Source organism: Cyrtonyx montezumae, unplaced genomic scaffold, assembly GCF_038088225.1.
Source record: "Cyrtonyx montezumae isolate F1298 unplaced genomic scaffold, pur_monq_1.0 scaffold_12, whole genome shotgun sequence".
Lineage (NCBI taxonomy): Eukaryota > Metazoa > Chordata > Aves > Galliformes > Odontophoridae > Cyrtonyx > Cyrtonyx montezumae.
In genome coordinates, this window is record NW_027071848.1 from 8374938 (window position 1) to 8400750 (window position 25813).

Here is a 25813-nt window from a genome sequence, read left to right on the forward strand (position 1 = left end):
TAGCAGCACAACTGCAGAACCTCAAGAACTGATTGGGTTTTATTTTTAAAGAACTCATGGTCTCACTGCAGTCTGACAGCAACCAACAGTCTGTGTGACTTCTCCCAGATGAGCACTGGAAGCACAGCAGGACACTGAGCATCAGTAACAGCACAAGTCCTGAAAGCACAGAGCTCTTCCCAGTGCTTCACGACTTCCCAGCTCTGATGAAGAAAACTCAGTGGTCAACCATGCAAAGCCCTGAAAGGGATAAGGCTTGGACTCCTTCACTGCCTGTGTGCTGCAAAAGCTCTGGGAGAGAACGCGAGACAGGATCTGCAACTTCTGTGGCACCTCTGAACAATGGTACCAACACCAAAGCTCACAGAGGTGCAGGAACTGAGGAGCTCATCCTCCAGAAGCAAGGAGGGAGAGAGCAACTGGAAAACATGGCCAAGCACACCTCTGTGTTACACAGAATGGAACGGTGCTCCTCCACCTGCAGGGAACAGCTGCCTGCAGAGCTGGGAGCTCAGCCAGCAGGGCCCATCCCACTTCCCAGAAGTGCCATCCTCAGGAACAGCAACGCTGGCTTGTGCACTTAACAGTTTGTATGAATGCACTGAGCTGTGGTGTTTCAGCTCTGCACCCCTCCAATGAAGCTGTGTGCTCACTCACTGACTTTGGCACAGCCAATTCCATCTTGTAATGCAGCTGCAGCAATGTATTTTTTGTTGTTGTCATGACAGCAATGCTGTTAGGTCAGACCTAGAGCAGCAGCTGCTCCCAACCACCAGACTCAGACAAGTGCAGCTCTCAACTTTCTCCCCCCCTCCCTCTAATCACATTGCCTGTATACCAAGATTTTAGTGGCTGTAATGGAAAGACACAATTATGAACTACTATGAATGTGTTTTCTGACTCTCAAGGACTGTTGCTGTCACAAGGCAGGTAGCATGTGTAACACAAGCACATATTCCTCCCGTAGCTGCAGGAGCTCACATGACTCTGAGCATGCTGAAAATCTCTCTTCCAAGTAAACATGGGTATAAGCTGTCAGCATGAGTATGCTATGCATTGCTTAATGAGAGGGTGGGAATACAGCTATCATGAGCAAAACTTTTCACAGGATACGAGTCATGCCCAACAAAAATGTCTACTTTAACATTTACTCACTTGAAAATAAAATCAGGTGTATTTTCTAATTAAAGAAGAATGTCATTACTATAAAAGATGGTCAGAATGAACTAGACTGAGCATCACACCACCTTCTGTCAAGGCTATGTTTGTATCCAGCACATCACGTGGCCAAGATCTCAAATGCAACCAAAGGGACTCAAGAGAGGAAAAGAAAAAAAATCCTTTCACAACAGAGTTTTCCATCATTCACATCTTAGGTTGTCACCTTGAAAATGTCCATTTTAACACTGAACTCAAGTGTACTGTGACACTTAGTTGAGCTCACTCAAGTTCCACCATTACAACTGAACCACACATGCAGACTGAGCTCTGTGACCACCTGGCTGTGCCTGAAGGACGGAGCACTGGAATGATTCAGCAAAGAGGAAAACCCCTCGAGGTCACCAGGAGTATTCTGCACTCAGTGCTGCCCCAAGCTCTATGCTGTCTCACCTCAGAAATGCTGAGCCAGGACAGCCCAGAAGCTGAAGGGTTGGCAACTTGGAGCTATCCCACACAACTATGATTTGCTTGCTAATATGAAGAAGCTAAAAGCGAAGATTAACTAAGTTTGTAATTAGATATCAAGAGAAAGTATGTCCACTTTGCTGCAAAAAGGGTAGGGCTTCTCAGCTCACACTGCTCATCACATTCAGCACATCCCTGACCTCAATAATACAGGCACTCACACAGCCTGTGCCCATTGCAAACCACTGTTACAAACACAGCCTGTTGTGGAAAGCACTTCACACAACTGAAGCACGTACTGCACAAAAGTTTTTCCCACCACTTACAAGAAGGCCAGTAAAATAAATTCTCATGAACAGAAAAACGCTCATGAAACACAAACTAGTTTAATTAAAACTGAAAAGGAAAGCATACTGAAGGAATAAAACTCCAGATCCACAGCAGTTATTTACGAAGCTGCTGACAATTTTGATACAGCATTTGCAATTTATGACCAAATATTCAGCCTTAAATTCAAAGAGAGAATGGGGGAACAGCCTGCCAAGTCCTTCAGCACCAAGCACATAGAACTGTACTACTTGATATATTTCTCCATGAATTTCTTGTGAAATTCTGATCGCAGAGTGTCATTCACAAATCTTTTGTCCTTCTTTGTTTCATCGATGCCCTTGGCACAATTCTTGAAGACAACATCATCATCCCATCTGAAAACAAACAAGTTTTTAACTTTGGTGAATAGATTTGATGCTATTTTGTCCCTCCTATTTAAATGCATTATGAGCAGTTAATCATTGGAAGTGTGTTTTAGACTTCAAAAAGAGAAGATCTGTTCTAAATGGTCTCAAGTTAGAAGCAAGAATATCAGTCTTCTAATCAATGGAGATTAACTTATCTTTGAAGAAAATAACAGGCACTTGAAGAGAGCAGGAAAAAACTTGACTGCTCCTGGATTCTACTAAACACAAAAGTAATACAATAATTACTTTTTAGAATCCTATTTAGGAAAAGGCCATTAGTTCTAGCCACCCTAAAAAGAAGAAGTAGCATTTTTAAGGGGAAACGTGACATCAAATTGAGGAAAACCAGTCCTCCTCCTTTTCATATTAATATGAACACCTAAGAAATGAGTGAGACAAAGCACTATGTGCATCAGTGTTCTCCTTTTACAACACACTGCTGCAAGATTTCAGCAAGGAAATGCTGACATTTAATGGACTCTCAGAGCAACAGGACAGAACTCCAGGACGGGTATTGCAGTACAGACTGCACTGTACCTCCTTTTCACTTTGAAGTTTGCCTGGGGCTGTGCTGGGCCGGTGAGGTTCAGCAGTGGGTTCCCACTCAGGATGTTCTCCATACGAATTCTTTCTTCTTCAGCCTTCTGCTCTTGCTCCTGAGAACCAGAAATTGATATGTATTACTTTTCTGGGCCATTTTTTTTTTAATTTAGTTGATAGAAAAAGATGAAGATAACTTAGCTGCAAATACCCACACTCATAGCTTTAATTCCAGCTCAGCCTTCTCAGAGCATTTGACACTTGTGTATGAGTAGAATAAGGAGAGAAGATACACTACAGAGCTTAACTTTGCTAATAGATCATAGACCTAGCAGTAATCATTTCTGCTCTACTTATTTTGAATGTTCCATCAAGTATTCAGTCAAATTCTAGATTTACCATTTACATATTTATTATAAGAAAAACTGTACACAGATTAAAAGATTTTCTTATCCCCATGAGAAAAAGAGGATACATCATACAATTTTTAGTAGGTGGAAGGAACCTTCCAGCAACGTGAAACTCCTCTATCATCTTCAGCAATCTACTTGGCTATTACAAGCACCAGTTCCCTGGGGACCAATTAAAAAGTGGATGTCATAAAAGTATTTAAGAGTTCCAGCTTAAGAATCAGAAAGATTTACTGTTAGAAGCATGCAGCTCAATCAAATGCTGCACTACTGGCAACACAAAGTAGATTTCATTGCCCACACTTACAAGCTGTATGAATACATTTAGTGGCTTACATGCTCACAGACTTCAGAACGATTATGTAACATTCATTTTACATCAGTACATTTTTCAGCAGCCTTTGAGATGTATCACAAGGGCTGCTCTGCGGGATTATCAGAAGGAAAGCAAAATTCTTGCTGAAAACAACCCAGTTAAAACGTATATATATCCTTGAGTCTCATTAGTGCAGTGCAGCAAGAAGCTCAACTCATTGCTTTTATCTATTACAGAAATGAAAAGGAGATCATAAACTGATTTTCAAAGGGCAGAAAAGCCATGGCTGGATTTAAAATACATTAAGTAATAAAATGAAACAAATCAGCACTGATTTTTAGGTACGTCCTGGGAGGTGATCAGATTCCTCATTAAGGCCAAGAGCAGGATGCACACACTCAAAGCACTTCCTGTGTTGACCAGTATCAGGTAGGTTCTGCCTCATCACATTTAATCTCTGATGCTCCACTAGAAGTCAGACTTCAAGAAAAAACAAGAGATCTGTATATTGGTACGAACCTTAATAGCAAATAAGAATGCTACAAGCAGAAAAATCATCCTGGATAGTACTCAAAAGAAACTAGTTGCCAATAGGAGCAATTCAAGATCTGCAGAGACAACACAACCAGAAGCAGTAACAAACTGCACTAATTTATCTCTGTGATTAAAGGCCCACAGATTGGAATCTGAAAGCACTGAGGGAACAGAGCTGTTGAGTAAGACATCCCCAGGTTCAGCTGCTTAACGAAGACAGCGCAGCATCCTGGTAGCTCACTCATCCCAAGGCAGTCCAGGCTGGCTGACATTTCCACAGAGCTGCTGCAGCTGCCTTAGACAGCAGGCTTGAAGATTGGTCTTGAAGAGTTCTCTATTATTTAGCTTCACCAAAACCTCTCAAAGAAGGTATGCAGGAATTAAGAAATCAGTTATTTATTAAAGCTTGTATCCTAGAGACATGACACAGAGGAAATACAAGTTATAACTCACAGAGGTGTAAAGATGACATTTGCACTTAAGCTAATTTATGCACTCTGGCCAGAGCTGCAGGGTTCCTCACCTCCAGCCAAAAGAGGCTTTCATTATGTTTCAGAATTTTCCACATAAATCTTGCTCTGCCCACTCCTCCACTGAAAGCTGGGATGCTCCAGGTGGCAAAGCAGGGCTGTAGCAAATTGAACAGACCAGAAAGAACCTTCCCAGCTGTCTGAGCTTTGCACCTCTGGGGCAGATAAAACACAGCTGCTGGCAAAACAGGCAGCTCAGTTTGCTCCAAAGCCTGTACTGTTCTTTTGTGTGCTGGAACAAAGGCATATTAAGCCAGAATGCTATGGATGCAACAAGCCTACAACAGAAGAAAAGCCTAAAGGAGTGAACAGTTCATCTCTGTTCACATCATCCTATTTATAAATTAACATCTTTGCTTGCTCTTCCATTGCTTTGTGCTTTGCAGCAGCAGTGTGTTGCACCAACTGCATGCAGGGATGAACCAGAAATCAGTCACACTGTTAGGAGTAACTCCTTCCTTTGCTGCCACTGTACTGGGGGCAGAAGCAACAGAACAGGAACATTATGGTGTGGGGAATCAGACAGCTGGCAGAGGGAGTCCTGCAAGCCAAGGAAGCAGATGGAGATGATGCTACATGGATGGGATGTCACAGCAAGTGTCCACTGTGCAGCTGAACTTGCCATGTGGCATCACAGTTAGGGACAAAGTGGACAGGACTACATTAACCTCAACTGGACAATTATTCCTTACTCTTGCAGCAAGAGTAACAGTCCCATGGCGTATTTGTTTATGACCACAAAAGAAATAAACAGTACTTCTACCACAGTTATTTTATGTTAATTTTTTTTAGTATAGTCTCTATCCTTAGCACAGAGCAAAGGAAAGTGCTGAAATGATTCCACTGTACTACAAGGAGCTATCTTGCTCAGTTTATACAGACATTGGGTTGCTGTAAAAAAAACCAAAATATCTGTGCTGCACTGAAGGCTAAAACTCACACAACACAATGCTACTTAAAGGCTAGCTTTTGAATGACAAACAATGACAGCACTGCCATCAGCAGCAGGAAATAAAGCTCAATAATGCCTAATAAGACTTAATCCATCCTAGTAATGTAGTCTATGCAAATTACTAATTCTATTCAAATAATTGACTGAAATTCCAGAAAATAAGCATACAGGGCAACTGTAACTGTGGCATCTGTACAGAGTTGATGTCACTCTTCCCACAAAAGATGGGTCACTACCATCACTTCTTGACAAGGGGAAGGATTGCTAGCTAGCACGTCTCACAAACACTTCATGTAGAAATACACCTGATCATCTCTTTGGCCTCTTCGTTGAAAGCCCATCTTATATTTCAGTTTTAGTTATACACTTAAAATGTCAATGAAGGAGGTCATATCTCTGGGGATTCATTCCATGCTTTAGCTGGAAGAAGTCGAGGACATGGCTAAAACACAGAACAGAGCAAAGGCCTATTTCAGCCATTACTAATGTGGGACACACACTCACAGAGAAGCACTTTATGAAATAAAGTTGTAAGAAAACAAACCCAAAACTTCCACTCTGTCCTCAGATAAGCATAGAAGGGCTGGATGCTAAAACAGCTCTGCTGGAACTGTGCAAATACATTCAGCTGCTCACTGGTTTGGGGTTTGTTTCTAATTATTTCAATTCACCTTTTAAGGAAGCACTTGAGAACTGAAAATTAAGACTGCCGCAATGCTGAATTTGGAATAATCCCACAGGGCCCATCCACGGATGGTTAGCACAGACAGCAATCACACTGGGCACTTCCAGAGTCAGATCTGTTCCACAGAAACAGCTCTTGGAACTGAAACGTACTGATGAGCTCTGGATCTTCAGGGAACAACCAGAGAGGTTAAAGTGATGGAGGGCAGGAGAAGAGTCAGAACAAATGCCACCCTCAATCAGCTTCTGAATTTATCATAATTATTTCACATTTCTAAATAATTCAAAGGAATCTGAAAAAATTAACAGGCTTTGAGTAACCTCTTGTTTGGTTGATAAATGACTTTCTTCACACTGGTATTTCTGTTTAAGCCCTGAAGGAAGTTAGAATCTCTTAACACTACCATTTACCAAAACTACATTTAGAGGTTTTCTATGAAAATTGGTACCACCACATGAGGGAAGTTAACAGAGAACACGACAAAGTGAAAGACAGCACACTTCTGGCTTCCAGTTTTAGCTGCCTGCTCAGCAATGTCTTTTAGAACAAACAGTCCTCCTTCCGTGGCACGTTAAATACCAAGCACCACAGTGATGAGTGAAAAGAGTTCACAAAAACAGAGCATTTACTTTATTTAAAGTCTCAGAAATAACTGCACTAGTGTTTCAGGATAATTAGCAGGAAAAAAGTTAACAAACACCACAAATTTGGGATATAATACTGTACTGACCCCTTCCATCCTGTTCCAAAAACACACACAGGCAAGCTCCTCAGCCCACATAACAACACAGATATGAGCACAAGGTGCAGAAAAAGAAGCAGCACTCACTCTGCTGTTTTCCCTTGGCCTTGCCACTGCTTTACCCAAGCTGCCAACTAAGGACTACACTGTTTTGATAGATAAACTTCTTTCCATGTGGATTAAGATTAGCAGCAACTGCAAAAGAATTTACATGACGTGTTTAACTGGATAACAGATAGAAATTTATTTACTAAATTAGGCTGAAATCACAGCTTGCAATACATGGTACTGTGAAATCCACATACATCATGGGAAAAGAGATTCACATAAGTTGGCTGTGAAACATTTTGCCAGCAATGCCTTATGCTAAGGGTGAGACAACAGCATAATCCAGAGATCACACCCTTAGAGCCAACATATATATACGTGACCTTTTCCAAGGGGAGCCTTACTACTGAAGATTCTAATGCTGCACTCTGCTTTGGTTTTCATTTTTCATCTACACTCAGAAGAGCCTCAGGAAAACAAAACCCCAAGCACACTACAGTGCCCACTATGTAATGAAGATGTCAACTCTTATGAGGTAATTTTTAATGTTAATTTTCATTAATCATCACTCAATGGAAAGATGACCAAAGCGATAACATGCACTATTTCAAATAGCTAATGGTCATTTTAAGGATGAAATAGGAGGATTAGTGTCTGCTAAATGTGTGTATAGAGTCTGCACACAGCACTGGGCACCATAACAAGCCCTACCTCTCGTGGGAGGGGAGCAGCCACGAAGGCCAAGTGTACCACCAGTTAAACCACAGCCACATGAAACAAAGGCCATGCTCAGTAATTCCTAGCTCTTAGCACCATCTAGCGACAAACTCAGAGTTCTGTAGGCATAACATTCATTACACACCAACAGAGAAAGGTGCTTGTTTCTGACCACTGCAATTTACTTTCAAGAATCAACAGCCCTCTGCAGGAAAGCCTCTATGCTGAAGCAGCACTGCACACATTTCAACCTCCCAAAGTACTTTACCACCACAGACTTCATTAGCTTTTACAGGCTCTGTTGACTTGAAGGATTAAACTCTATAGTGTTAGGTATAGAAATAGCCTCTGGTGCCTCCAGCAGTTAAAGCACTATTCTTTCCTAGCTGCTCCTGGTACCTGCTGTACACCATGCCCTGCTTACTGCCAGCTGACTTGAGTGGATTCCTGAAGAACCACTCCAGCAGTTAAAGTACAAGGCTGCACATTAAGCTATAGAAATCATTTAATTGTATTATTATTATTAATTTAATTAATTAGTTAATTCATTATTTCACTCCAAACTATGGTCATCTGTGCATAATAATATGAAAACAGTTCCTGTTTCATAGTTTCAATTGGCATTCCTTGTCAATGCAGCACAGTACTCATGTAACAAGATCAAAAGCATCAAAGAGCACAGCGATATTTTTAATTCATTAAAAAAAGTATCTCATTTCTTGCTTCATAAAAGCTAATTAACAAAGGAAATATTCTACTGGATGATGCCATGGGTAGATCACCAATACAATTACACAGTTTGGTATGACACCTGTCTGCAGAGAAAGACTTGCATGTCAAAAACATGATCAACTTAATTCAAATGCCTCTTGAATGCACTGGGAAAGTGAATAAAGCATCCTAGCAAAGCACTCACCCATAAACACGTCTGCTAAAGAAAGAATTCATGATAGCAGTTATTAGGCAGAAGAACAAAGCCATAAGACTTGACCTGAGAAGCTTGTTTTGACACACTGTGCCAGCTCTGAGCTTGGCACTTGCTTTGTTTACCAGATCTCACCTGCCCTGAGAACTTAAGGCACAACAGTTTTATCAAGCATGTTTGCAAAAAAAACAGATGCTCCTTAGTGGGAACAGGTGAGATTTTACCTTCCGAGCCTGTTCCTCAGCTCGCTCCTTTTTTATTTTTTCCAGTTCAGCCAGAAGAGCTGCAGTATCATCATCATCACTGTCTTCCAGGTCATCATCTTCATCATCCTCCTATGAACAACAAAAGAAGAAACGAAACAGCTTGTGGATTTCATGTAATAGACAGCTTTTAATACTGAACACTGACTGCAGACACTTCCACACATTTGCACATATTTTCTTGTTTGAAAATAAAGAATTATGAGAAGTCCTCTAGTCCGTTCTGGTGTGTTCAGTGAAGGCTGACTTTTGAGCACATGGGTACTTGTATCAACAGCAAATGTAATACAGGTTGTTTATTTGCTCCTACATGATAAAGATAAAAATATAAGTGTCTGCTTTTAGATGACTGCAATTCTTATTTTTTAATAATTCAAATGTCATGTTACTGACAGATTCCAGAGAACAGCTGGCACTCTCAATCTCTGTTAACATAAGTCATTACCATTGTGTGCCTAAATACCTCATCCAGTATTGATGGGATCAAATATGACACAACTAGAAACAAAACAAACATCAGCATGCTGTCAATACCTGGACAACTCCAATACATCAGAGCAAGGAAAGGAGCCAAGAACTCATTATTCATGCAGACAATAAATGTATCTCAACTGCATTACCTTTGGGGAATTCTGACTAACCCATTACTTGACTAAGGCTAAAGAAAAACACCAATAATTTCAGCAGTACTTTCAATTCCCTAGTTCTTGTATGCTAGTAGTCACAGCATCCTTGCTCCCTCCCAAGAACACCACCAATTGAAGTGTAAAACTACTATGGACTTCCATCAGAACAGAGGAACTGGATGTAAAGCATCTCTGAATCAGTTCCAAGCCTTAATTTTTATTTATTTATTTTAATATCTAGAAGTTCATATTATATCAATGGCAATACCCCAAGGCAGAATAACAGAAGGAAAAAAGACAAATGCATACATCAGTTAGAGGGTCATCTGCATCAAGGTTTGCTGCAGGAATCTGGTCCAGTCGAGGCTTCTTAGACACAGAAGAAGAAGTTGTATGTTCTATGAGGTAAGATTAAAAAAATAAAAAAAACAAAGCAAAGTCAGTTTCACCTAGCAGCATCTCAAGTCAGAAATCAATTAAAAAAAAGTTAATAAGTTGTCCTGCATTAGAGTAAGAAAGATGAGCTCATGCTTAGTTTCTCCTCACCTCTCAGTTCTAGTGTCTACGCCAATCCCCCCTTGTAGGCATCCTCAAATGAAGCACCAACATCCCCATGCTTACTTTTTAGACTCCAAGTGTTTTTGAAGTCATTATTTCAAGAAAGCATAGCAGAAGCTCTGGGGAAATATCCTTATTCCATATATTCAGCTGGACTGAATATACAGAACATTCTGGCCACTGTGGACCCAATGCATTACTATTACCTACTTGGGTCCAAATGACATCTGCTTTTAGCTGTGAATTAGAGAGTCCCATAATATTTCTGTACACTTCAAAGTTAAACCTAAAATACTTAAATCCAGTCAAGCTTAACATTAAAAAAAATGTATATTTCTCAAACAACATTGATTTTTGTTTTAATTCTCACTTCACTATACCTGAACTGAACCAGATACTTGAAAAAGCAATTATTATTTCACTGATGCTGCAATAGTAGAAGATGAGTCATTCCCCTTTTCCTTCCTGTCTCGTTTGTCCAAGTACAAAAAAAAAGCCATTTATGAACTGTACATACTGCCAATTCATTACACTGTTCCATACCAGCTGTCATGCCTGATGCTTCCCTACTAGGTGGCCTAGATTTCTGCTAGCACAAAGCCAGCATGAAAGCCAGTGAACACTCCCTCACAGGTCCACAGCTCGGAACCATCAGGCCACCATCCCACATTCTGCTCTCCAAACACACTGTGAGTAACATGCAAACTTACAATGTGGAATTCTGTGTGAGAGCACAGCCACGTAAAGGCACTAAGATCTGTTTGTTAAAGGCCTGATTTTACCTCTGGTTGGTCTGTCTCTGTTCTTTTCCCTCGCAGCAACCCGCTCTCTCTCCTCCAGCTCCCTTCTGAAGTCACGGTTACGCACCTCTTCAGGAGCATCCTGAGTGGCCTGTCTGAAACAGCAACGAGGGGAAACAGCTGAAGCTGGCAGTCAGGAGCTGACAGCAGGTTTTCAAACGAGGCCAATAAATCCAGAGGTGAACACGTTATATATAATAGAGTAGAAACTGGGTACCACGTAGACATGCACCTCTTTCTATGTATGCATTAAACACACACGCTCCTTCCAGTGGCTCTCAAATGAATTTTAAAAACCTACATGCATTCTTGCAAAGCCAGGCTGACTGCATCTATATTTTGCAGGTGTTTCTAAACCTCTTCTCCTGCAGCCCAAACTCAACATCCAAACTGACATCTACCAACACTCAGGTGAACTCTCTTTGCCATTTCATCATCTCACACTGCAGTTGCAAACAAATCTCTCAAACTTGCAAGTAAGACCCAAACTAGAGCATGCTGTTCTCAAATCTTTTCTCTCCATAGGACAGAAGAGACAATGTACCACTACAGGAAAAAAAAAAGAAAAAAGAAAAAAAGAAATGTGGAGGGAATGAGCACAACACTAGCTTTAGTGAAACACACTGCAAGTGCATATTTTCCTCTCTTTTATATAATGCACACAGGCAAAACAAAAAAAAAACAAACCCACCAAACAGAATACTTATATTCAAGTCACACTAAGCTCCACCTAGAGCATGCTGAAATTCACTGGAAAACTTGAGAAGAACTGATGAATAAAAACAAGCAGCAATCCCTTTCACCTTGCTGTGAACCCAGGTCTGGAAATAAGAATGCCTGGAAGAAACCCAGACTCTGGTCATTATAAATACACTGTGTGCACAGGCTGTCTTTATGCTGAAGCATTTAATTTGCTTTTATAGTTAAAAACTTGAATTCAGAATCCCTGACACGGCTGCAAAAATCCCCCCCAATCCTTGTGTCCTTCAGGCATGGGAGAGTGGGACTACAACAACAAATCTTCCCTGCAATTATGCAGTCCTGGCAATTAAGCCAAGGTAACTTTGTATTAGATATTTGGGAGAGAGAATTTAATGCCTCCTCACACACACATACACACACTCTCAAATGGATTTGTTACAACATACACTGTATATTTCCGTATGTATTTCTCACAGATTGGTGTTCCACACGCCTGCTCTGTTACAAGAGACAAACCACCAGCCATTTTTCCCCTTAACATCAAAACACACTCTGACAGCCTGCTTTGTGCTGCTGCTTTTGGTATTCTCCTAAATATTCCAACTCCCATATCTATGTTACCTTCAAAGTCATAAAAATGGGCAGAAGGGAAGCAATGAAAGGGTAAATAACTGCACTAAGAAAGTAAAACCTGAGCAATAGTTTAAGCTAGAAAAACAAAACAAAAGTATTTTTAGACCGACACAGTGCAGTTAAATCCAAGTGGCACACTGACTCCAGATTTCACACTATCCTAAAAGGACATAACCAAATTATTATGCATTCCAAGCACAGGATAATATATAAAATTCCACTGCCTTCCACACCAATTAAAGCAACTGACTCTTCCAGGACCTCATCCTGTGTTTAACATCAACTCTTCCAACACCTACTAACACCTGGGTGCTGTTTCACACTGCCCTGACACACAGTGGTTTTTCCCAGTGGTTCTTTGCCAACACACGACATGATTTTCCACCTTTTAAGACATGTTCATACCTCTAACCCTATCTTGTTCTGCAGTGGCACCTTACTGGCTCAGCTGTCTCTGCATGTTGCCAATGTTTTTCTTTTCACTGCACAACCTGAAATGCTTTATCGCTAAAGATTGCCTTCTAAAGATCCACTTCCACGGGCAGTTATCCATATCCCCAAAAAGAAACCTTCCAAATCGACTGCAACCCATTCAATCTCCTAAGTCTGCTTTTGAGACTTGCAGTTTCAGACCATTCCATTCAGCTCTACTGCACAGTATCTAGTGTCTGCTTCATGTCAAACAAATGAGTATCTAATGTGTAAATATTCAGAGAAGTGGTCACATCAAAAATAAAAAACAACAAAACATCCCCAGCCTGTTTTGTGTAAGACAGACAATAATATTTACCTGTATTTGATTTTAGTATGAGAGGGAAGATCTCTACTGGAATACTGCTTGGATAGCTGACTTAAGTCTCCTTCGCCTTTTCCCCTCCCTCCTCTTGCAGGTTCAAACGTCGGCCTCGCTGCTGTTGTCATTTTAGTTACTAAACAGTCGGGGGAAAAAAAACAAACAGTCATTACTATCACTTAAAGTGAAATCCATTCACCAGAAGCTACACTGTTTCTGGAAATGAGGCAGCAACAGCAAATTCCATTAAATGATACAAACTACCTTTTGATACATGAGACTTGACATTTAAGGAATTATTTTTGGACAGCTTCTACTTATTTTTTTTTAATAAATAATGTCTTTTCCAACACATCTCAAAGATGATACAGAGACTCTAACAAGAATCATAGGATTGTCAGGGCTGGAAGGGACCTCCAGAGATCACTGAGTCCAACTCCCCTGCCAAAGCAGCTCCCTAGCCCAGGTTGCACAGGTAGGCGTCCAGGTGGGTCTTGAATGTCTCCAGAGAAAGAGACTCCACCACCTCTCTGTGCAGCCTGTGCCAGTGCTCTGTCACCCAGGTATGGCAAAGGAGTGAAAGGGGCTCAGCCCAGACTCAGCTGCACAACAGCTGTCAGCACACATTGTGCTAAGCACTGCAGGCAGCAGCTGGAGGCCCCACAGGCCCAAACCACAGGGCCAGAAGTTTAGGGTAATCCACCAAGGCAATAAAAAAAAAAAAAAAAAGAAATCACCAAATAACAAGAAAACAGAACAATAAAACCAACCCAACAAACAAAAATCCTGGATGATCAATCAGTGCCATCTTCAGTCTGTTAAATGGAACTATGCACATTTTGGCCTCACTAGCACATGCACATACACTAAGCACTGTCTGAAGACTTTAAGGAAACAGACACTCAGAAGGCGGTGAGACACAGCTGCCCAGAGAGCTGTGCTGCCCTATCCCTGGAGGTGCTCAAGGCCAGGTTGGATGGGGCCTGGGCAGCCTGAGCTGGTGGGGGCAATCAGCCCAGGGCATGGGGTAGAACTGGGCGGGCTGTGAGGTCCCTTCCAACCCAAAGCATTCTACGATTCCATGAAGAGAAGGAGCCAGCACGAGCCCGGACTCAGTGCCCCCCACTGCTGACACTTTCAGTGACGCTGTGCAGGTGAGCAGGAGCCACCTCACTGCCAGCTTTGGTGCAGACCCACGATCTGAGAAAGACCCGATCCCAGGTCCTTTATACGTAATGGAAAACCTATTTATACGTAACGGAAAGGATCTCTGAATCCAAACTCCAGCCCAGCTGTATACACGCACACCGCATTACCAAACCCCGCGGAAACCCCATCAGCACACCCTCGGGCCCAGCCAGGCCGCCCCCAGCCCCAAGGGCCGCCTTCCCACCTCAGAACCCCGACTTAGGCCCACAGCCGCCGCCTCTGACCTCAGGGCCTCCTCCCGTTGCGCATCCAGGCCCTACGCCACCGCCATCATTCCGCCCGCTTCCCACAAAGCGCCGAGCGGCGCCCCCAGAGCGGAGCAGCGGAAGAAGCACCTACCATAGAGATGCAGACCGGAAAGGCTATGACGTCACTGCGAAGGCGCGTCCGCCATGTTTGCTACCGAGGCGGAAGTAGGCGCTGTGTAGTTGTGGCGGTCTACCCTGTAGTTCTGCAGTCTACCCTGTAGTTCTGCAGTCTACCCTGCAGGCTGTGCCTTCCTCGCCCTTCCTGCGAGCTCCGCCCGCCCGCCCGCCCGCCCTGTGTTGCCCGTGAGGCGGCTGGAAAGGGCGGTCCCCGAAGATGCTGCCCCGGCTCCTAACAGCAGAGCGCGCCCTGCCGAGCCAGCAGAGGAGGCCCTTGGAAGTAGTGGGCTCTCACTAAAGAGAGGAGCCGTGTCAGCTCCGTGGTTTGCGACCACCTCCGCCTCTGAGGGATTCAGCAGTGTCAGACTGCAGACTGTGGGTCACAACAACCTGAAAGCAGCGCATCCTCCCCTGGTGGTGGATGTTATTTGTAGATGCATCATTATCTACCTATGAACTTTTAATCAGAAGTAACTGTTAACTCTGATTTGACTGCCTTGATCTCTGAATAAAGGAATGGCACAGAGTTTTTGGCCAGAATTGTTCCCTGCAACCCTCAGGTGCTTCCTTCCAGTTTGTGAGCACAGATGAGTAAAAATAGCTACAGGCACATTTTATGGCCCAAGTCTTCTTTAGAAAGAGTGGCTACTGACGAAGAGATACTGGGGGAGTTCAGGTGCCTGAGTCTGGACTCCCAAAAATCCCACCTCAGTCTTGCTGCAGTGCCACTGAACCTTCGTAGGTCCACAACTGTTGATTTTAAAGGTCTCTAAATAATTAATTTATTTCTTTATCAATAATTATTAAAGAATTCTCAGTAATTACTGGATAAAAGCTTCCTGCACACTGAACTGGGGAATATATCTTTTGTTGGGCCTTGGCTTGAGCAGATTCATAGATTCATAGATACATTAGGTTGGAAAGGACCTACAAGATCATCTAGTCCAACCATCCTCCTATCACCATCCCTACCCACTAAACTACTAAATCAAATCCCTTAGCACCTCATCTAAACGCAGGATGCTAAGCTTACATCTGAACTAACTCCAAACGTGTTCACTTCTGGCCAAATGTCTGTATGGTTACAGAATCACAGAATGGCTGTGGTTGACAGGGACCTCTGGGCCTATCAGGTCCAACCCCTGCTCAAGCAGGGACACCCAGAGCAGGTCATTGGGCAACCTGGCATGGCTTTCTCCTTTTCTTGCCCTGTTGAATGTCCTCACTTGGCAGCCCTTCTGCCTTTCCATGGGCTCCTGGGATGAGGAGCACAGGCCTGCCTGAATTGCTGGGACAGCAACACAGGCTGACAGGCGCAGTCCTTCCCGTGGGATTTCACTGCACAGAGAGAGAGATGGAGCCTTGGGAGGGTCTCCTCTCATAGTTTCTAAGAAGGAATGAAAGATTCATCAATGAGAGCATGTAAGTAGAAGGGAATACCAATAAAATTCAGTGGTATAGCCACGTGTCTACAAGTGAGCGTGTCTACAAGTGAGCGTTTCTGCATTCCAAGCCCTGTTTCCATGAACCAAAGCACTATCAGATAAGGTAAACAAACAAACAAAAAAAAAAAGCAATGACAAAATACAAGGTCTTTCCCCTTTCTATGCCTGCTCTAATCAGACCAGCTCAAGACCAAAAACTGCTGTCTTCCTGTGGAACATTGAACCTTGTACCTCTCTGCACCAATCATTTGCAGCATAAACGCACCCTGCAGCATTCCTCTGCTGGGCAATTTGGCTGTGGAAACTCTTAGGGACAGATTCTGAACTGCATGGGTAACACGAAAAGCATGAAAATTCACCACCTCCCTTAGTAATTTCCTCAAGTGATTAATTAACCTCACAGTTCAAAGTGGCACTTTATTTGTTTTTAATTTCAGCTTATTTGGCTTTCTTCCCAACCATGGGAGTCTACTGTGTACTTCTCTGATAATGTGAAAAGGCCATTTTCTTTCTAGGTATTTATATTTTGTAAGCTAGTCTTTTACCCGGTGTAGGGAACCTGCTTTGGCAGGGGGTTGGACTCGATGATCTCTAGAGGTCCCTTCCAACCCCTACAATTCTGTGATTCTGTAACTACCTTTGCATGAGGTAAGCAGACTGGCCACTTCTAGTCCTTTCCTTCTTCCCACCAGCTACTTGCTGTCTCTTTCTTCCTCTCCTTCTAACTTATCATCATCAGAAGTATGAGATCTCTTTTCAGCATCAGCCCCACTGAGGTGAACTGGAGATGTAAGATCGCTTTCCCTCCCAGCTTTCTAGGCAGCTGTTTATATACCCAAGAATCACATTGGCTTTCTTCCCCTCACCACTGCACTGGGCACTCAAATGCAGGTGCAAGTTTTGCTGATTCTTAAATTCTTTCCAGGGCTGTTGCTTTCCTGGTTAGCAAAAAATCATGTAGTCTTTGATCCAAGATGAACAAACATCTTTACTTGTGTTAAATGCATCTGGGTTGAAAAGAAAAATCCCTCCTGGTATGGCTGGTACAGTCTCTTAGTCACCACCCCAAATTCTTTATGATACCTGTACATGTTCTTACTGCGATGTTGTATTTACTTGTAGATCACCGGGCAAATGCAGAGTACAGAAACCACAGTGTTACTTTCTCTGGGCCGCTGTTAAAATCCCAGCTCGGTGACTGCTTTTGGAAGCACCTCTGGGTCTGACACGCACACAAAGGGGTGCAGCTCCTACAGCAAAGTGCCTGTTTTTGCAATCATAACAACACTACCAATCAGATATTTCATACCTCTCCATTCGTTACATTTACAGGGCCTCTTTATGACCAAAATCAAACTCCTGCTGAAGAACGACAGCTCCCTGCAATCCCTGGGCTTCCATTCTCTGGAGCTTCCCCACATTCAGAGATGTTTTAAAGGTTCTCACCAGGAGACCAGTGTTCTCTGGTTATCTCAGTGCTCCTGGATGCTGGTACTTTTGCAAATATGCATTGCTCTTCAGTGCTGGTCCTTCTCTGAGATTACCAAAGGAGTGCAGAATGCATCACTTCCTAAAAGAGAACAGAAACATTTACGTAAACCTTGTGCCTGTTTGGAGACTCTTTAATGTTTTTCTCATCTACTTCTTGGCCTGTGACATTGTGAAGATTTCTTACACTCCTAATGGACTTTAAAAAGCCCCTCTTGGTCTTGCCAAGGCAGGGATTTATCCCTCCCTTTCCTGTGTCATATTTCTATTCTTTAAAGCTTCTCCTGTATACTTCTTGCTATCTCTTTCTCATTTCTTCCATTTGTAACATTACTTTTAGATTTAATTGTTGCTTTCCACTGTTTCAGGGTGGGAACTTGTCTAAGACAACTTTCTTCCCTGCATCCCTGGCTCTCGTGCTGTAGGCTCTGAGGCCATCTTCTGCCTACCCTCAAGTACAGCATCGTGGTGTGTGATCTGTGCTTTTAAAGATGTGTGGGATGGTGAGCAGCACACCAGCATGTCCCCAGGCTGAGCAGAGATTTGTGCCCAGATGGAAATGTCTGAGCTGCAATTTTCCCCTTGCCACCCTTCCTGTAAGAACCTGTCTTTGCCATCCAGAGCATGGCTTGCACAACCACAGCACATTTCCTCCCCTGGGATCTTTGTGCTTTGAAGGACCAAACTTCCCACTGGCCTGGCAATGTTGCAGGGAACTGTCAGGAGTGGCAGCCTAGTGCAGGAACGCTCAGCATCCAAACAGTAGCCTTAAAAGAAGCTGGTGGGAAGTGTCTGTTTCCTTGATTGGGAAAAGAACAGAGGTCTGGCTGGGCTGTGACTCAGACAGCTGCTTTCCAATGAGGACATCTCTATGAGCTGATGCGGTGCCATAAAACCCTTGTGCTGCCATAAAACCCTTGTGCTGCTGCTTCTCTGCATGCTCACAGAGTCATCCCAGCCCTCAGACCCCTCCTGGCTGCTTCTCACCCTACTGGTTCTTTGGCTGTTTGCCACTGTGCTCACAGACTACTCAACTACTGCCTGCCTTTGCTTCTTGAGGTTAAGGGTAACATGACAGCTGTCAATGGCTTTGAAATGAGGAAGAGATCTTGTCACTATTCACAACAGAGAAAAATCCATCAGTCAGCAGGAACTTCCTGCAAGAAAAGGCACAGGGCAAGGACCTGAACTAGGCCCTTACAAAGCACCCAGGACAGGCCCACAGAGGAGCGTGCCATCCCCCTGCAGCCCATGGGCATCATGTGGAGCACATCTCCATATTCAGCCATGGAGGAGCACACGGTGCAACGGTGGATGAGGACTGGAGGAGGCACAACCCATGGGCACCCCCATGGGAGCAGCTCCAAGCCATAGCTGCAGCCCACAGAGAGGAGCCCACAGTGGGGTGGGAGGGCTGTGGGAGCTGCCATGGGGCTGTGCTGGAGCAGTTCCCCACCCACGATGTGACGTCAGCTGAAAGGCACTCAGTGAGGGAGGGAGAAGGGTGCTGGGGGTATGGGTGGCAGTGAAGAGCACACAGCTCTTCTGCTCTCTGTCTTGGCACATGCTTGTCCCTGAGGAGGAATTCTTGTTTCTGTAGAATTAAATGGTTTAATTTTAGCCATGTGATATTTACATGCAGATGAGCTGTGGGGCCATACCTCTATAGCTTCATCCAGTGTTAAGCAAAAATACCCCCGTGTCACTTATTAGACAAACAGCTCTGCTAAGGGCTAAGCTAATTTTATCCTTTTCTCAGTGCTGGCTGACAATGACTCAGTCCCTGCCTGTCTGGGAGGACTGTCAGTACCTGGATGCCCAGATACCCAAATGAACACTGTATCACCCAGCCAGGAGGCAAGGGCCTGCTGCCCACACACTGCTGTGGTGGGGTGCTGTGCCTTGGGGTTTTCTCACTGTCTGTGTAGATACAGAACAAAGAATACCAGTGAAACACCCCACAAGGGAGCTTATCACGCAGGACGGAGTAGGGATGCACGGGACATCAGACACCTCACTAGGAAGCCTGTCTCAGTGTTTGACCATCCTTACTGTAAAGAAACGTTTCCTAATGTCCAATCTGAGCCTCCCCTGGCACAGCTCTGTGCCATTCCTGCCCTGCCACCAGTTCCCAGCAGCAGAGCCCAGCACCTCCCTCTGCCTCTCCTCCTCAGGGAGCTGCACAGAGCCTCCTCTTCTCCAGACCAGATAAGTTCAGTTGGATGAGACTCTTCTGGATTTAAAATTTCTGTTACTAGAAGATTCAGGGAGCAGATAAGTACTTTTATAAACGGGGATGCTCCTAATTTATATTAAGTCTCTGAACCAGGAATGCAAGGAAGAGTTTATAAGAAGAGCAAAACAGCCATGCATCATCCTGACCCATTTAAACCCGGCTGAGTTTCCTTTCCAGCAACATTTCAGTAGTGCAGCCCTCAAGCTCACTGAAAACAAGGTAAGCCATAGGATCATTTCCCACATCCTCCAAAGATGCCATATTAATCTATGACAATTTTGTAGCTGAGAGGATTTCAGCTGCTGTCAACCAACAGCAATCCCTCTTAACCCACAATAGCCAACCTATAGCTACTGACCCTGCACTCTGCAATGTATTTATTCAGTCTCGAGGCAGTGCAGGGTCTGGAGCAGTCTCAAACACCCGCATTGTTCCATTTGGGTGTGGGCAGAAGTCAGTTCACTGGAAGTCAAGTGAAAACAAAGAACAACAGCTTGGAAAACAATGCACTCTTGACACAGAAGTGAGAGCTGCCGGGTTGATTCCTCCTTATTTCTTTGTTACAATTCCCATTATTTCAGGTCTGAGACCTCAGGGGAGCCCTTTGTTTGTGGAGGCTTGCAATAAGCAGAAGAAACTTGTATTTCCTCCCCCTCACAGCCACTAGCTTGGGAACCTTGAAAAAGTGACCCCTACTCCCCAGGTCCTGCACGGTTCCTTCCTTACAAAAAGACAGATAAAGTTTTCCCTGAGACCTGTAGGTACAATAACTCATAAAACAGCAGGATGTGAAGTTTGATCTGTATTATAAAGCCCAGAGAGCTTTCATGGAATAACAATCACAGAATCATAAAATGGTTTTGGTTGAAAGGGACCTTAGTGATCATCCCGTCCCACCCCTCCTGCCATGAGCAAGGACACCTTCCAGGGGACCAGGCTGCCCACAGCTCCTTCCAGCCCAGTCCTGAGCACCACCAGGGATGGCTCACCTGCAGCTTCCCTGGGCAGCCTGTGCCAGCATATAACCACCATCACTGTGAAAAATTTCTTTCTAATGTATAACCCAAATCTATCCCATTTGATTTAAAGCCATTACACCTTCTTCTATGCCTGCTCTCCCTGATGATGGGTCCCTCTACATCTTGCCTGCAGGCCTCTTTGGGTACTGTCAGGCCATAATGAGGTCTCCTTGGTGTCTCTTCTTCAGGCTGAACAAGCCCAACTCCCTCAGCCTGTTTCCCTAGGAGAGGTGCTCCAGCCCTCTGAGCCTCTTTATGGCTCTACCTCCTTCCTGTGCTGAGGCCCCCAACCCTGGGCACAGTGCTGCAGGTTGGGCCTCAGAAAGGTGTTTTGTTGTTGGTGTTTTTTTTTTTTACCATCAGAATTGTAACTTGTCAAGCCCAACTCCCTCAGCCTGTTTCCCTAGGAGAGGTGCTCCAGCCCTCTGAGCCTCTTTATGGCTCTACCTCCTTCCTGTGCTGAGGCCCCCAACCCTGGGCACAGTGCTGCAGGTTGGGCCTCACAAAGGTGTTTTGTTGTTGGTGTTTTTTTTTTTTACCATCAGAATTGTAACTTGTATCTGAGCTAGACCTGACACTGAGCCTTGTAGGGACGGCTGGCTCAGGGTTTGCAGAGGCCAGCTGCCCCAGCCAGGGCTGAACACAGTGCTGTGGGAGCTGGAGGTACCCCAGCAGGGCGTTGTGCAGGCGTTCTGCACGTTTGCCTCGCCTTGGCAAGATGCTGCCTGTTTCCATGTCATTGCTATTGAGTAGCAGCAACTGAAACTGAACTTTGCATTCCCCTCCCTTTCCTGTTCTCCCTGGCCTGCTGCCTGAAGTGAGCGCAGTACAAGCAGCCCATCTCACTTCTGTGCTGCAGCTCACACTGCTCACATGCAAAAGCACACATGAAGCCCCTTGATCTTACTGCTCTCACTCATTGCTGCATGAGTGTGTGCTTAGCAACTCTGTCCTGCCATGCTCGAGGATGGCTCAGTGATATGCAGCAGCACTGCACTGCTGGGTGTGGAGGATCAGATGTGAGCACAGGGCACCTGTCCACCTGGGCGCTGCATGGAGGACCTGGAGAGCATCACGTCATGGTAGAGAGGCTGATGCCCTGCTTGCCTCCTGAAGGTGGAAGGACTAAAACCTTGGCCTCCTGGCTGCTGATGCTGAGGTTAAGAGTGGGAACAGGCTTGCTCCGAATGCCTGCAAGGAGGAGGGGATTCATGGCTGCACAAGGTGAAGACAAGTGCAGTTTTCACGCCCTTTTCAAAGCATGGCAACTGGTACGCAGCCACAAACAGGTTAAAACACCTTCCAAGAAAGTAAAAAATGCCATTGTAAATAATAACAGTTCTATAGCAGATCCCAGAACAGAGGCTACAAAGTCCTTCTCTTCTTTCAAGCTGACTTAAAATGACAGTTCTGCCAGGTTTGCTCTCCAGAGACTTGGAGTTTTGCACTTCTATTTTAACCAGCCTCTAATTTATTTAAAATACTAATTTAAAGTACTTATTTAAGACTAGCACTTCCTTCCACATTGTGGTCAGTAACTGTGCCTAGAAGCATGGCTGCTTTTGTTTTTAAGAGGAAGATCCTCACTCGCACACATGCTGCTGTGCACACACAGAAAGCAGAAGGTCTGCCTGTGCTCGGGGCAGTGACATGATCCCAGGAATGGTGGCTCTGCTCTTTGCATCTGAATCATCCCAGGCAATGCCGGCCAAGAGTAGCACAGCCAGAAGTATAATGTGGAAAATGTGATGTTACCATATGCCTACAGCAGACTCAAGGTGTATCGCAGCAACAAGACATGGAGGAAAAACCACCTCGCTCTTCCATGGTCAATGAGTCCATTTTTAGGGAGCTGAGTTCCTGCTCATGTTTCAGGGATGCCATCTCACCCTCAGATAGCCACGCGGGATGAGTCCCCCATCCCTGCTGTGATGGTCATTTCCTGGGGCCATTTCCATCACTGTTCTGTGAAGGCAGGTGAGCAAAATGCACTTCCTGTCCCCATAGGACTCATCTTTTCCCCCTATCTCATGGTGCTCCCCACTGAGCTGGCCAAGCCTTTAATGCTCCTCCTCCCACTCCTCAGTGCCCAAATATTGCTGGAGACAGTCAGCCCAGGGTGTGGCTGCTGTCTGCCTACTGATTACAGCTGGGCCCCGCCAGGAGGTTTAGCTTTCTCAAAGATCATGTCTCTCTAATTCCCTCTTCAGAGGTGATGCAAGTAGAACAAGCCTGTACCTCTCATTGCGGTCCCACCCATGGGTTTTCTGCCAGAGCAGTCTGTAAGGAGCTGCCTCACGTCTTGCTTCCATGCAGCACGTGGCACAGCAAGATCTCAGCACTGGCTGAGCCACATGGGGCTTGTGGAAAGATTGGATACTGACAGTGAGGAAAAGTAGTAGTGACTAGAAGAATTCAAGTGACTTTCTTGTCTCAAACAAATGTAAGACGTGATAGAATTGCTGTGGCTGTGCAGCTAGGCTGACTGTAAAGCGGAGGTCACACAAACTATCATCTCTTTTAATCTTGGTTTGAAGAGATGAATTGTTGAGGTTTCAGCAAGTCTTTAAATAACTCGTTTCTTTAGTTAAAATTCACACTATTAAAAATATTGCCCTATACCATCGAATTCTAAATCTATCCAGCTTGGGCTCTCAAACACTGGATTTTTGTTGTGCTTGTCTCTAACAGCCTGGAGGTTGTCATAGAATCATAGAATTATCCAGGCTGGAAAAGACCTTCAAGATCACCAAGTCCAGCCATCAGCCTGATCTACTGAGTCCCACCACTAAACCACATCCTTTAACATCACATCTACACATCTCTCAAATACCTTCAGGGATGGCAACTTCCCCATGGGCAGCCCATTCCAATGCTTGACCACCCTATTCGTGGATAAATTCTTCCCAGTATCCAATCTGCACCTCCTTTGCTGCTACTTGGTGTTATTTCCTTGCATCACTGTCACTTATCTACTGAGAAAAAAGACCAACACCCATCTTGATGCAACCTCCTTCCAGGTACTTGTAGGGAGCTTGGCCTACTCTTCTCCAAACTAAACAAGCTCAGCTTCCTCAGCCACTCCTCTGAGTCTGAGGACTATGATGAAGTGGTGAAGGATGTGGACTCTGGATTGTATTGCTTTTCTTCAATATTTTTGCACGTCTGCATCCCTGACAGCTCGAGGCGTCTGACAGCCTCTCATAGAATCATGGAATCATTAAGGTTGGAAAAGACCACTAAGATCACCCAGTCCAACTGTCAGCCCATCCCCACCGTGCCCACACACCACGTCCCTCAGTGACACATCTTTATGGTTCTTGAGCACTTTCAGGAATGGTGACTGCACCACCTCCCTGGGCAGCCTGTGCCAATGCCTCACTGCTCCTTCTGAGAAGAATTTTTTCCTAATACTTAACCTGAACCTCCCCTGGCAGTACTTGAGGGCATTGCTCCTGCTGGTGCACCCTGTGCTGTGAGAATCGTGGCAAGAGGAGGGCAAGTGAAGCAGCACTGTCTGTGATGCTGGTTCCTCACCGTTGTGAGGGGCACTATGGGGAAGGTGTGAAGATGTCTGCGTGAGCTTCTAACAATCAGGCAGCAGAGAGTGGCACAAAGGCCTTGTTTAAGGCGGGAATCAAAACTGCAACAGTTCGTTGCTAAGCTCTTCCCCAAAGAGCTGATTATTTTCTTTCTGCTCCTCTTCCTCCCACCCCTGAATCTCTTCATTTTAACTCAGAAACTGTTTCAGTTGTTCTTTTCTCCCTAGCTCAGCACTGGGCTCCTTTCCCAGACTGTGTTTTTGAGTTAATTTTAGCAATAAACTCCATCCCCATGAGACAAGGAAGAGTCAGATGTGCACTGTGACATGCAGTGGCGTGTCTGCTGGGACTGCTGCACTCTGAGCCAAGTCTTTGACAGTGATGTCTCCACTGAATCACTTTCTTCTTCCTTTATTTTATTTTTTTTTTCCCAAAAGAAGAGGACAGTCACATACAGTCTGGCAGCCCACCCAGAGCTCATAGCAGGAGACAAGAGATCTGTCCCAGAGAAGTATTTAGAGTCAAGTATGTTTGGAAAGTCTAGGCTAGTAGGGTCAGGCATGTGAGGAGAAAGGAGTTATTTGCATCAAACTCAGTGTCAACTATGTGAACAGAGAGACTGGGCTGGAGGCACAGTGTGGGAAAGTGGGCAGACAAGCCAGTGGCTTCCTGTTGCTACAGGTCTGAAAACTGGCATGCTTTCAGGATCATTTGATCTTGGTATTTGAGACCCTTGGGAAGAGGAGGTTGTCCTCTCTATGTCAATGAAGATGCATGAAAGCCCCATTTCTGCCTCATTTCGCCATCTTCACGTTGTTCTCCTCATTTTCTTATTACAGAAGAAAACATCTTTTCTCAGCTCTCTCCCATCTGTTCATTTGATCCCTCCCATTCTCCCTCCTGGGTTTTTTCACATCTACTTATATCCATTTCCCTTCTTAAGCTTTCCTTAGTATCTCATCAACTAATTTTTGCTCAATCTCCCTCTCTTCTTCCCCGTCAACATCATTTTCTAGAGCCTCTTGTCCTTTACTCTCTCCAAACACTGTCACAAATCACTTCTCCCCACTTTCTCTCTGGTATGCCTTGCAAGTTGAGCATGCACGCAATCTCTGCTGTGCAGCCTCTCCTCTCCTCCCACACACCTTTACCTGTTGCCAATCCATCACCTTTCCCTCGTCCCTTTGGCTGCCCAGAGAGGTGATGGATGCCCCATCCCTGGAGATACTCAGGGTCAGTCTGGATGGGGCCCTGAGCACCTGATCTAGCTGTAGGTGTCCCTGTTTGTTGCAGGGGAGTTGGATTCGATGGCCTTTAAGGGTCCTTTCCAACTCAAATGGTTCTATGGCTCTATGATCATCTGTCTCATTAC

The 25813-nt window shown here is 44.6% G+C and overlaps 1 protein-coding gene across 2 annotated transcripts; it reads right to left on the minus strand.

Moving 5' to 3' along the window:
- Positions 1–1998: 1998 nt before the first annotated feature.
- CWC15 (CWC15 spliceosome associated protein homolog) lies at positions 1999–14672 on the minus strand. Of its 2 annotated transcripts, none has more exons than XM_065729989.1 (7): positions 14571–14672; positions 13135–13273; positions 10992–11104; positions 9961–10049; positions 8987–9097; positions 2901–3019; positions 1999–2330 (listed from the first exon to the last, which is right to left on the minus strand). In XM_065729989.1, the coding sequence occupies exons 2-7, from the start codon at positions 13263–13265 to the stop codon at positions 2201–2203; spliced, it is 693 nt and encodes a 230-aa protein (XP_065586061.1). In that variant the 5' UTR covers positions 13266–13273; positions 14571–14672; the 3' UTR covers positions 1999–2200. The 2 variants fall into 2 exon arrangements, with proteins under 2 accessions (XP_065586061.1, XP_065586062.1); XM_065729990.1 differs by having other exon boundaries at positions 14531–14635.
- Between the last annotated feature and the right edge of the window lie 11141 nt (positions 14673–25813).

What these genes read in the sequence shown, in the direction of transcription:
- CWC15 (XM_065729989.1), bottom strand. Translation starts at nt 13,265, where the DNA reads ATGACAACAGCAGCGAGGCCGACGTTTGAACCTGCAAGAGGAGGGAGG. An exon ending in CAGATGACCCTCTAACTGAT is followed by an intron (nt 9,098 to 9,960) that starts GTATGCATTTGT and finishes TGTTGTTCATAG; the next exon opens with GAGGATGATGAAGATGATGA. An exon ending in AACTTCAAAGTGAAAAGGAG is followed by an intron (nt 2,331 to 2,900) that starts GTACAGTGCAGT and finishes GTTTGTTTTCAG; the next exon opens with ATGGGATGATGATGTTGTCT.